Here is a 13491-nt window from a genome sequence, read left to right as displayed (position 1 = left end):
GCAAATGTGATGGATGACCCCCCCCCCCCCTCCCTAAAAGTAACATTACTTACATAGGATAGAAAAACATTTTACTGTTATAGTTTAGTCTAGTTTTGAAAAAAAGACAAGGCAATGAAGGCATTACCAATGACATCCTGACCCTCTTTTCATTGGGGGGGGGGGGGGGTGAACCGTATAAAATTTAACAAATATTGACTGTTACTGAAAAAAGTGAGTTTCCTTCAAGCAAACTATTGAAGAAAGTATGATTTACTTTAATCAAGATTAAAGTGAAATTTGATACATTTCAATGTTCTTCTACCTCTAGATTATCAGAAACAATGGTGTCATTGCTACTTTTTCTGTAGGTGGAGAGGAGGGGATGACAAACATATGCTTTTAAAATTGAAAATTATGAAGACTGTATATAAAAAAAACAGAAATAGGAATTTCTATTTTTGGGAAGAGGTGAGAAGAGAGACACTTATAAGGTGTTTTTTCAGTGCAGAACGACATTTGTAGAACATCGAAATAGAACGAAACATAAGAGTAAAACCAACAATAAATGTGTTGAAGTAAGAACGGTGAATGGTGAAAACGAACTCAGGTATTATATTGCTCGTGAAAAGTGGTATTCATATTCTGCTGTTTAGGAATCCCGTAGACCAGGGATCGATGTTGGTCAGACAAAAATCCAACGCTTATGTACGAAAGAGTCCTTGGTTTAGTTAATCAGCGCGTTTCAACTGACTGCATATACAAATATAAAGCTGAAAACTTAGAATTATAAAATTATTAGACTCTCTCCATAAAAAAAGATAAGTAGATTCAAATTATTGTTTCTTGAGAGAGGGTTTCGAGATAATTGGTTTCATTGTTTTCTTCTTTTTCTTTGGGGGGGGGGGGGTCGTGAAGACAAAATTTTGGAGAACAATGGCATAGACAGACTTTAAAGATCTAATTAAAGCTAAATGGCTGTTTTTTTATTAAGTGAAGCTTATGTCACCTTAGAGTCCTTTGCTTTCTAAGCTAACAGTTATGGAGAACTTTCTGAACTGAACTGACTGAACTTTCTGAACTTTCTACTGAACTTTCGTTCAGTAGTTGTATTTATAAACTAATAGAACAAAAAATTGTAATAGCTAACGTGTTTCTAGTAACCTCGAAGAAAATTTGGGAGTTAACGCACTGTTTTCTTGTTTTTAAACCTTTTTGGAAATATAGTTCACGTGAACTGATTTAATTGTAAGTCATATGTGGACGAAAGTCAAATGATTTTTTGAATTTTCAGGTTTCTGCAAAATTAGGCGTTGGAGTTAAAGATGTTCGTAATGTAATTATTTGGGGAAATCATTCAGCGACCCAAGTTCCCGACGTCGCCAATGCTAGTTATACGAAGAACGGACAATCAAAACCAGCTCTTCCAGATTTGGACAGTAATTGGGTGAACAACGAATTTGTTCCGTTGGTTCAAAAGCGAGGTGCTGCTGTCATTGCTGCTCGCAAACTCTCATCTGCTATGAGCGCGGCCAAATCTGCATGTGACCACATGAGAGACTGGTGGCAAGGCACGCAGTCTGGTAAGTTCATATTCTGAAGTTTATAATCATAAATTGCTGAACTTTGCCCACTAAATTTTTAATGTAACATCCTGAGTTATTATAGTAGGTCTATAACCAAGCTAGGAATAATTCACTCCGAAATCGTTTTTTTTTCTTTTGCGTAAAATAAGATAGAGGTTTAAAAAGACGTGTCACCTTGTGATATTTTTGCTAATAAATCCTTAATCTTGGTTCCAGGGCTCTAGGTGGTGCTGAAACGTGCTCCGAATGGTTTCTTCTGAATGGGGGAATGTTCATTCAAAGTCCAAAATGAAACGCGAAAACATTACTTTTCAATTATCTTTTATAATTGGAAGATAATTGAAGCTGTGACATACGGCTGAAGAATGTGTGTGATTTCATCTGAAGAAATAAATCCATTTTTATTGTAGTTCAGCAAATATATTCTTGTTTAATAAAAGAAGAAAATAAAGATAATAAAAGATAAAGATAATAAAAGAAATAAAAGAAGTGCATCTTAGAATAAGTCATAGGCGGTGGTCAGCCAAAGATAATCGTCAGTAATTATAATATCAAATCTTTTTTAATGTCAAAATGTTTCTTTTTTCTTTTTTTTTCAATTTAGTTTTATGGCTATAGATTTTGAACAAGCTGTTGAACTTAATAATCAACATGCCCCAAAGAGATAGTCCAGAGATTGAATGAAAAAGTCCCATTGAAATGCGTAGACAAATCATCTTTTTCTGACTACTTGTTTCGTAATAGAACACTGAATTTGATACCCAAGTATCAAAGTTTTTAGGGACTCGAGAAAAGTCTTTTTCCCCATTTTTAATCAATTTCAGTTACTTTTGAGAAGTTAAACCTATCAGACGGTTCATATATAATGAAAAGTAAGTTAGGAGAGACTCGTATTAAAAGTACCATAAAGAAATTACATGCATTGAAAAAATATTCTTTTTGTGCTGAGTCTAAATTTGTAAGATGTATTAAATGTTTATAATTTAAAAAGTTTTCTAAAGGGACAAAACAAATCCCAAAAAGGGTTCAATCTTGATCAAAATCGCACCACCCATTTTACAGGTTTGAAGTATCAGAGCGGAGGTTTCAGTTTTTTTTTTTTTTTTTTTTTTGTTATCTAGGGAAACCTTGAATTTCGTATTCTGAGAAAGATGGTCATAGATGCTTCTGCGTTTTTTTTTTTTTCGTCCGACTGGGTGTCTAGAATATCCTTAGGAGGCTTTTCCAGCGTCTTTGACGGCCATTTTGTAATCCAAGAACAAGAACCAAATGGGGATCACATGGAAAATTTTTACATTCACCTCTGTTAAAATTACCCTTAGTTCAAAGACTATGTATTTCCCTTAGTTCTATATATTTTTCTCAGTTCAAAACAGTATAATTATGCGTATTCTTTCTTTGTTTTTTCCTTTACAGACCAGAGGAAAATCGAAGTTTTTTTAGAGCATAAGTCAAGCCAGAAATCCCGTCGCACCTAAAGGAAAACCAATGGTTTTGGCAAAAAAAAAAAACCATCGGTTTTTCCCATTCGTCTAAATCAGGCATTATCGAAAATTGTTTGTGATTTGACTGGTTTTATGTATTGAGTCTTAGTTTGTTTTTGTACATATTTGCGTAGTTTCATACAAACTGTTAGGGGAGTGGAACCAGATATTTAATCCAGAGTAGAGGGCCTGAAAGAGTGCATTTGTTTACCAAAATTTTCAAGTTTCCCTGTGAGGGAAACTTGAAAATTCAATGTTCTGGAAACTTGAAACTTGAGGGAAACTTGAAAATTCTGAGTTTGCCACAGTGGCAAACTCAGAAGAGACCCCATTGTTGGGTAAAAGGGGTGTAAGTCTTGATGAGAAAAAAAAAAAAAAGTCCTGAAAGTTGACAATTTTACAAATATGTATTTTAAGTTACACACACACACACCGACTATCCCGAATAATTAGAAAATATTATTCTATTGTGTAAAGAGAGTGCGCGAAGTGCACACAGGGAAACACGCATGGACTCTAAGACCAAAGACTTCACTTTATACGAGTTGCCTGATTCAATTTAAATTGCGGGTGCCCGAAGGGCACCCGTATAGGTCCTAGAAAATACACTTAAATGAGCCCTCTTGTTCTCAAAACATTCTTGTAAAAATATTAAATATTACTGTGCCCCTCCTGATGGGATCAGCCCCCCTCTCCTCCCGTCCCTCATATTTGGAGTAACATTGAATGCGATATTGAGAAAGAACAAAAGAGTAAAATTTAAAACTGAAAAAAGCAAAGCAATATCAAGACTTCAAAAGACACAGCGATTGTCATGTATGTAAGAGGCTTTGCAAATACTTGTGCTAAATTTCGACTTTCTTCTTTATGCTTCAAGAATAGCTGCTCTATCACATGACCAACGTGATAATAACTTTAACTCTTTTTTTTTATCAAGAAGCTACGAGAACAAAAAGGCTCACTTGGTTGTAATCCCAACAGAAGACAACATTTTTATTTCAAAAGTTATGAAAGTTAATCAGTAATTAAGCCATTTGCAATTACCAATTGGCTATATTTGCTCTGTTTTAAAATACTCTCAGAAAAGTACTTGCCAATATTCAATGTAAAGAGCAGGAGGTTGAGCAGGATGGCATTCTGCTTCTTATTCAGGATAACTTCTGTTTGCTTTGAAGTCTGATGTCACAGTTTGCTGTAAAAAATTTGAACTTTTTTATATTAAATAACAGGCTGAAAATGTGTTTAATTATTGTACATGATTTAAATTTAATTTTAGATGTTGTTTTTCACAATTTTCAACTTTTTTATGTCCTTTTTCTCATTTAGGTTCATTCGTGTCAATGGCTGTTATTTCCGATGGAAGCTATGGAGCTCCAGAAGGGGTCATTTTCAGTTTCCCAGTCACCACTAGTGGCGGACAATGGACTATTGTTAAGGTTGATAACTTATTACCCAGCTATATATATATATATATATATATATATATATATATATATATATATATATATATGAAAAATGCATCATGAACACTTCACATGAGAACACTTCAATTACAATGAAACAAAAAACACTTAATGATTTATTCGGTATGAAGAAAAATGAAGTACCAGCTATTTTCTTAGGTAAAAATGAAAAGCTCATCCGTTTTAAATGTAATTAAATGAAAAAATATACAGACGGTGGTGGCTCCAAGCAGATGCTGAGATTTTCTTCCTAGTTCGTCTCTTTTATTCCAAGCAAATGTTAGGACACTTAGTATCAGTTATTGAGCTTAAGCTTTGATTTCCAAATGCTCACAAAAATTACCAAATTTAAGAAAGTCGCAACCATAAGTCACCTGTGGTCAAAATACTCAAAGACTCCTCTTTGATCCCCACCCAGGCTCAAAGATTCTGCTATTGTCATATCCATGGAAATTTCCAAAGTTTCTTTTTAAAATAGCTTTCAAGCGTATTTAGGGGTATTTAACCTTTTTTGCTTTTCTTCAAAGCTTCGAAAAGAGTTTTATAATATTCCAAATGTTACATTTGTTATATTTGTGCATATTTTTGGTAATCATTTGTGGGGTGATCGAAATTTCTAAACCACTGTAGATACGTAAGAACGTTGCAACATCTAGTACCCTGAGGTCATAAGACTGTCAAAGACTCCTCCTTGAACCTCCCAAATTGAAAGCTTTTATTATGACCTGGCCTTTTAATGTAACTTGGGCACCAAACCAAGGGCGCTATTGTCACTCGAGCGCAACGTTAGGCGGAGATGTCGATATCGCTTTCGTCACGCCATTTCGTCTCAGTGTGAATATGCCTGGTACTTATGAATGAATGTGTTCAAAGTAAACCCGTTTCATCAATAAGAAAAAAAACGGAATAGACGCATATGTCCCTTTCCCTTCGGACGATACAACTATACAAGTACTGTATCAAGTATAAATCACGAAAATCTTGTTAATTTTTGTCAACTTTTTGGCATCCCTACTTTAAATAAAAAAAAAAAATCATATAATAACTCACTATGTCCCCCCTCCCCTCTGGATACCATCTTGATAGGATACCGTCTCTGCTTTAAATAAAAAAATAATAAACTTATTGGCATCCCTGCTTTCAAAAAAAATTGAGGCATTATCATTTAGATATGATAGCTCACTGCCTCCCCCCTCTGTGGATAGCACCTTGATAGGATGCCGTCTCTGCTTTAAATTAAAAAAAAACTTTTTGGCATCCCTGCTTTCAATAAAAAAAAATTCGACATTATCATTTAAATGTAATACCTCCCTACCCCCCCCCCCCCCTCTGGATACCATCTTGATAGGATACCGTCTCAGCTTTACATTAGAAACATTAATGTACTTAATAATTAACTAGGTCACTATATGGTTCAAACAAACACGCAAAATAACGTTAAACAGCTTAGTGTTCCTTAAAAAAAAATTGAGGGTATGAGTAAAGGGGTACAAAGACAACAACAAAAATGTCGAAATTATTCAGATATACCTAAAATTATTGAAAAACTGAGTCATAGATTTGCCGTGGCATTGAATAAGATCCAAAGAATCTAATTAAAAGGGAGCACACACACAGGCCAAGTTAGGCCAGTCGCCTGTGAGAAATTGCAAAAGACCCAAGACAATGAAAAAGTCCTAATGGGGGGGGGCCCTGGGTCTATCAAAATATTCCAATGGTTTCCCAGGGAATTTGATATCATTTTCTTCTGCCTCCACTTTAAATGAAAAAAATAATTATCTTTTGGGCATCCCTGCTTTCAATAAAAAAATGAGGTATTATCGTTTAAAAATTATAGCCCCCTATCCCCCCCCCCTATAGGCAATAATATACAATTTATTTATGAATATTATTTTTGGGATAACTTCTGTTTCTATCTTTAATTCCCCAACCTTGTACATAGCTTAGTCTATAGCTAAATTTTGTCTCAATAGAGGTTTTTTTTGGGGGGGGGGGGGGGTAAAAATGTTTCAGAAAGAAGATTGTATTTTCTATCAGGCGTTCAACGATTGAGTATTAAACATTAAGAAAATCTTTATCTAAAAACAGCAAAAGAAAAAAAAAATTCTGCAAACTTACAGTTCAGCCGTAAAAACAATCTGCTGGTTATCAATTTCAAAATCCAACTGAAGGCTGAAGCTGTATAGTAGTGAATGCGTTCTATAATTCTATTCAACTTGCAAATAAATTCTTGACTACGAAACGAATTATGTAGCAATTGGGAAACTGCATTCGAAATAGTTCAAACTCATTTCATAAAGACGATACTTTTTTTGTCAACATATGAAGAAATGGATATATTATAATATTTACAATTGCATGTTGCATCTGTTTTGTTTCCATACAAAGTTATAAAAGAGACGAAAATTAACGAACAAGAGAGTAGTAAAGAATTATGGTATGCAAAGTAATATTTGGCAGGGAAAGTCACTGGTGATAAATCGCTAGGGGTCAAATCGATTGCGTGATTTTCGGGGATTCCGGGAACCAAATTTTTTTCCTGGGTGACGCTTAGATATATATATATATATAAATATATATATATATATATATATATATATATATATATATATATATATATATATATATATATATATATATATATATATATATATATATATATATATATATATATATATATATATATATATATATATATATATATATATATATATATATATATATATATATACACGGTATGCATTCTCCGGAATAGCCTTGAGAGCCGCGGTGCATGCTGCTTGGATCCCCTCTGTCGCTTAAAAATACTTTCATTTCGTCGGCCTTTTTTGGCGAGGAAACAAAAAAAGTCCGGGGGGGGGGGGGCAAATCTGGGCTGCAGGGCGGCTGCGGAAGCTTTGGCATGCCAGCCTTGGTCAGGTAGCTGTTAACGAGAAAGGAGGTGTGAGTCGGGGCGTTGTCGTGGTGCAACTTCCAGTTAGCTGCGATGTCTTGTCGGACCCGATTGACCTTTCGTTTGAGTCTCTTGAGCACATCCACATAAACTTGGCGTTGACGGTTTGTCAAGGAGGAACAAATTTATGGTGGATGATGTCTTTGATGTCAAAAAAGACAATGAGCATCGTTGTCACTTTGGATTTGCTGATTCTTGCCTTTTTTGGGCAAGGAGACGCCGACGTATGCCACTCGGAAGATTATATCTTTGTCTCGGGATCAAAGTCAAAGATCCAGCACTCGTTACTTGTGATTACGTTATTCAAAAATTGGGGGTCACTTTCACACATGTTCACATTTTCTTGGCACACTTCCACTCGCCCCAATTTCTGGTCGTGCACTTTTGGGAGTGAGCACTTTTGGGACCGTCTTCGCGCACTCCTTGCGCATGTTCAAATGTACCGTCACAATGTGTTGAACGTCAAATTTTGGTAAATTTAGCATTTGGGCAATTAAACGAATATTTAGTCGACGGTCTTAGTACAAAACTTTGCGCACACGAGTCACAATGTCGGTTTTTGTCGAAAAACCGACAGGTCTTCCAGACAGGTCGAAGGTCTTCCAGCATGGTCTTCATAGGCGACCTCTTCCCGGCCCTTCAAAAAGGCCTGGTGCCACCGAAGAACACCACTTCTTGCTAAAGTAACATCTGGGTAAGCCTACTTGATCATATCAAACGTCTTTTTCGCAGATTTACAGAGTTTCACACAGAGTTTAATCGCGTACCTCTGCTCTAACGAACGCTGCATTTTCGGCTTGCACCACTCACAGAAAACACGTTACGCAAAAAAGCCTGTCCTGACTCTCCAGATGCTCGGAGACAACTGACCAGCAGCTCTTTTGTTAGCTAGGAAAGCCCTCTACCAAATCCAGTCGGAGCATGCACGTTTCGAATTACAGTTGGTGATTTCCCCATTTAATTTCTTTCGAGTCAGAGTTCATATACGTTTGTATATACAGCACTTTATTTCGGCGAGAGCTGAAATTCTTAGAAACACCATAAAAAGCTGATAAATTCTGCCAAAATGTGATTGGGTAATATGATGAAAACCTTAAGCACCTTGAACAATCTTAAGTTGTCTTGCCTGGCTAGACCCGCATACGGTGTAAGTTTTAAATTTATAAGTTAAATCGTTGAAATACCGTCTTGTAAATTAAATTCCTTGGATTTATATGCATCTGGTAGAATATAATACAGAATCGCAAATGAACCCTTTTTTATGGGTAGCCAATTCGGTTTGGCCGTGTTTCAGTGACGTAATGTTGGAAAAGGGAAATAAGATAAAATGTTCCTCTTGTCTGTACCTTAATATCAAACATCAAATTTGTATCTTCAACTATAACCTGTCAAACCTATAAACATCAAACCTGTCTGTACCTTAGCATCAAATATCAAATCTGTACCTCAAACATCGAATCTTAAGTCGGCTCTCAGGTTATTGAACAAGTTGAATGTGAAAGTATGGGGGTTTATCCCCTTTTTCCGTTACGGTTGCATAGTTCTTGTCAGAAAGTGACAAATTTTCCTCCTGTCTGTACCCTAACATCAAATCTGTACCCTAAACATCCATCTGGTAGAATATAATGCAAATTCGGAATGGACCCCTTTTTATGGGTAGCCAGTTCGGTTTGGTCGTGTTTCAGTGACGTAATGTTGGAAAAGGGAACTAAAACTCATTTTAAATCGTTTTTTGTCCTCAGATACAAAGCTGTGCACTTAAAAAGAAGGAAATGTTCATTTGAGATGTAAATTCAACATAATTTTATATTTAAATCCTACATTGTTCCCTAAGAAGGCTGGGCTGAGTAAGAGGTTACCAACTCTGTCTCCTAAGATTCTATTTTGAGTTCAACTTTGTTTCTTCTTTCTGAAACTGTGGGTTATACCTACTCTGGATTAAACTTAGGAATACCGTAACATTTTCTAACTAAAGATATAAGGGCGGTGACCCTATCAGTTGAACTAACAAATTATTCAGTCCATGCATCTCAGAAGCAAGGAAGAGTACGCATGGTAAACATGTATATAAGATTTTAAATCATTAAACTCGCTAATGGCCTTTGTCAGCTATCTCTATCGTCTGCAATTATACACAGAAGCACTCCCTTTATTCACTAATTTTGAATTCGTTGAAGCCATAGGAGGTAGGAGACTGGCCATGACCGTAGCTGAAAAAATGTTCAGTGCCTCTGCCATAAAGACTATTGAGTGAATTGTGTGCCAAATTGGAGCCACATTATTAAGCTAAATAATTTTTTAAATCACACTGCTTTTCCATTTACAAAATTTGATAGAGAAAACGGGTATATTTAAATTAAACGGTTGAAAAAAAATTTGTTCACTGTTTTTATTAAATTATTCCCGTTATTTTTCTCTTAAATTTTATACACTATTAAGCTATCACTGTAATTTAAATGCATATTTTTTTTCTTAAAATTCTTCGATAAGGAAACAAAAAGCTTTATTGTGACCCTCCTTTAAAATAAAGGGTCTCAGATATCCCCTTTTGTTTTGGCTATGATTTTAAAAAGTGATAAAAAGCCAATTTATTGAACATTTCTTTCTTATTAATATGTAACTGTTTCCAGGGATTGACTGTTGGTGATCAGGTACGGTCCAAGTTGGAATTGACTGCTAAGGAATTGCTCGAAGAGCGTGAAGAAGCAATGGCTGTTTGTGAAGGAAAGTTGTAAGCCTGCTCTTTGGTTTAATTGAATGTAGCTGATTTTTGTGATAAACTTGTTATAATTCTTAAAATCTCCATGATTAAAAGCTAGTTGTTGTGTTGCATAAACTGACTTACTACAATAGCTATTGAAAGGATATACTGAGATATTCTACTAGTTTCAACAAGAACTGTATGCATAGGCACATATATGCCCAATCTTTTTATGGGCAAGGAAGTAGGTGGGAATAATTTTGAGGGGTCTGATGAGCAAAAAAAATTCTTGTCGTGAATTCTCCTGAGGGAATCCCTCTTTCCTTATGTGTATTCTCTCATTGTCTGAAAGGGAGTGGCTAACTACCCAATATTTTCACAACAGGGCTGCAAGTCAATAGCTGCTTACCAGTTTTTGCTTTCAAGTTATTTAATCTTTCTCATTGGCAATGTACCACTTCTCGGGTAGGTAAATTTCAGCTCCTCGATTATGAAAAAATCTTGACAGTATAACATTCTGTTTATGTTCCAAAGCACATTTTGGAATTTTTTTCCGCTGAAACGTATGACTTAGAATATTTTTGTTTATTTTGTGTCGAGGTTTATCTTGTCAGTGTTACAATCTGTTGATGTTTCAAAGTTATTCTTGGGATTTTTTCGTTGAAAAGTATGACTGGGAATATTTTTGTAGTGTTGTGTCGTGGTTTATCTTGTCAGTGTTACATTCTATTGATTTTTCAAAGTATTTTCGATTTTTTTTTTTTTTTTTTGCGTAAACGTATGACTTAAAATATTTTTGTAGTGTTGGGTCGTGGTTTATATTTTAAATTTTAAATTCTGTTGATGTTTTAAAGTGCATTTTAGAATTTTTTCATTGAAAGGTATGAATTGGAATATTTTGTCGTGTTGTGCCGTGGTTTATCTTGTCAGTGTTACATTCTGTTGATGTTTATAAGCGCATTTTGGAATTTTTTGTTGAAAAGTAGGACTTGGAATCTTTTTGTAGTGTTGTGTTGTTCTTTATCCTGTCTGTGTTACCTTTGTTGATGTTTCAAAGTGCATTCTGGAATTTCTTCGTTGAAACGTATGACTTGGAATATTTTTTTTAGCGTTGTGTCGTGGTTTATCTTGTCAGTGTTACTCTCTGTTGATGATTCAGTGTACATTTTGGATTTTTTCGTTGAAATGTATGACTTGAAACATTTTTATAGTGTTGTGTCCTGGTTTATCTTGTCAGTTTTACATTCTGTGTAAGTTTCAAAGTGCATTTTGGAATTTTTTCGTTGAAACGTATGACTTGGAATATTAAAAGAAAAGTTCAAAATAGGGATAAAATCATTTTTAATAGACAGTGTATAGAAATTCACAAAAATACCAGATATTTCGGTCAAATATACAGTGACCGTCATCAGTAGTAAAACTAAGCAAAAACAATTTAAAACAAAAGTTTATATACGCAATCAAATAAAACTACATATCGTTTAATTCTCTAAATCTTTTCAAAGCAAAGGCGGAAGCTTTTAAACGAAATTATCTACTTGGAATATTCTTACAGTGTTGTCGTGGTTTATCTTGACAGGTTTACATTCTGTTTATGTTTCAAAGCACATGTTGGATTTTTTTTCGTTGAAACGTATGCCTTGGAATATTTTTGTAATGTTGTGTCGTGGTTTATCTTGTCAGTGTTACATTCTGTTGTTGTTTCAAAGTGCATTTTGAAATTTTTTTCGCTGTAACGTATGACTTGGAATATTTTTGTAGTGTTGTGTCGTGGTTTATCTTGTCAGTGTTACATTCTCTTGATGTTTCTAAGTGCATTTTGGATTTTTTGTTTCGCGTAAATATATGACTTGGAGTATTTTTGTAGTGTTGTGTCGTGGTTTATCTTATCAGTGTTATATTCAGTTGATGTTTCAAAGTGCATTTTGGAATTTTTTTCGTTGAAACGTATGACTTGGAATATTCTTGTAGGTTTGTGTCGTGGTTTATTTTTTCATTATTACATTCTGTTGATGTTTAAAAATGCATTTTGGAATTTTTTCGTTGAAACGTATGACTTAGAACATTTTCGTAGTGTTGTGTCGTGGTTTATCTTGACAGTGTTACATTCTGTTTATGTTTTAAAGCGCATTTTCAAATTTTTTTCGCTGTAAAGTATACATTTTTGTAATGTTGTGTCGTGGTTTATCTTGTCACTGTTACATTCTGTTGTTGTTTCAAAGTGCATTTTGAATATTTTTTCGCTGTAACGTATGACTTGGAGTATTTTTGTAGTGTTGTGTCGTGGTTTATCTTGTCAGTGTTATGGTCTGTTGATGTTTCAAAGTGCATTTTGGAATTTTTCGTTGAAACATATGACTTGGAATATTTTTGTAGTTTTTTGCCGTGATTTATCTTGTCAGTGTTACCTTCTGTTGATGTTTCAAAGTGCATTTTGGAATTTTTTGGTTGAAACATATGACTTGGAATATTTATGTAGTGTTGTGTAGTGGTTTATCTTGTCAGTGTTACATTCTGTTGATGTTTCAAAGTGCATTTTGGAATTTTTTTTTATTTCGTAGAAAACGTATGACTTGGAATATTTTTTTAGCGTTGTGTCGGGGTTTATCTTGTCAATGTTACATTCTGTTGACGTCTCAAAATGCATTTTGGAATCTTTGTTCTTGAAATGTATGACTTGGAATATTTTTGTTGTGTTGTGTTGTGGTTTATCTTGTTACTGTTATATTCTGTTGATGTTCAAAAGTGCCCTTTGGAATTTTTTCGTTGAAACGTACGACTTGGAATATTTTTGTACTGTTGTATTGTGGTTGATCCTGTCAGTGTTACATTCTGCTCATGTTCAAAAGTGCATTTTGGATTTTTTTTTTTTCGGGTAAACGTATGACTTGGAATATTTTCTAGTGTTGTGTCATGTTTTCTCTTGTCAGTGTTACATTCTGTTGATGTTTCAAAATACATTCTGGAATTTTTTCGTTGAAACGTATGACTTGGAATATTTTTGTAGTGTTGTGTCGTGGTTTATCTTATCAGTGTTACATTCTGTTGATGTTTCAAAGTTTATTTTGGAATTTTTTCGTTGAAACGTAGGGCTTGACATATGTTTGTAGTGTTGTGTCGTGGTTTATCTTATCAGTGTTACATTCTGTTGATGTATCAAAGTGCATTTTGGTTTTTTTTATTGAAACGTATGACTTGGAATATTTTTGTAGTGTTGTGGTTTATGTTGTCAGTGTTTCATTCTGTTGATGTTTCAATGTGCATTTTTGAAATTTTTTCGTTGAAACGTATGACTTGGACTATTTTGGTAGTGTTATGTCGTTGT

General features: G+C 34.5%; 1 protein-coding gene across 1 annotated transcript in view; it reads left to right on the top strand.

The window, feature by feature from the left end:
• The window catches only part of Mdh1 (malate dehydrogenase 1), a 68408-nt gene extending 58107 nt beyond the window's left edge, over nucleotides 1-10301 (top strand). Inside the window, exons 5-7 of the mRNA XM_089092377.1 lie at nucleotides 1274-1562; nucleotides 4376-4485; nucleotides 10096-10301. Coding sequence (XP_088948503.1) covers nucleotides 1274-1562; nucleotides 4376-4485; nucleotides 10096-10200 — 504 coding nt within the window. The 3' untranslated portion in view covers nucleotides 10201-10301. The remainder of the gene's footprint in view (nucleotides 1-1273; nucleotides 1563-4375; nucleotides 4486-10095) is intronic.
• Nucleotides 10302-13491: the final 3190 nt, after the last annotated feature.

Source organism: Artemia sp. Qi Xiang Cuo, chromosome 7 (assembly GCF_049724085.1).
Source record: "Artemia sp. Qi Xiang Cuo chromosome 7, ASM4972408v1, whole genome shotgun sequence".
Taxonomy (NCBI): Eukaryota; Metazoa; Arthropoda; class Branchiopoda; order Anostraca; family Artemiidae; genus Artemia; species Artemia sp. Qi Xiang Cuo.
This window is presented reverse-complemented; position numbering and strand designations above follow the sequence as displayed.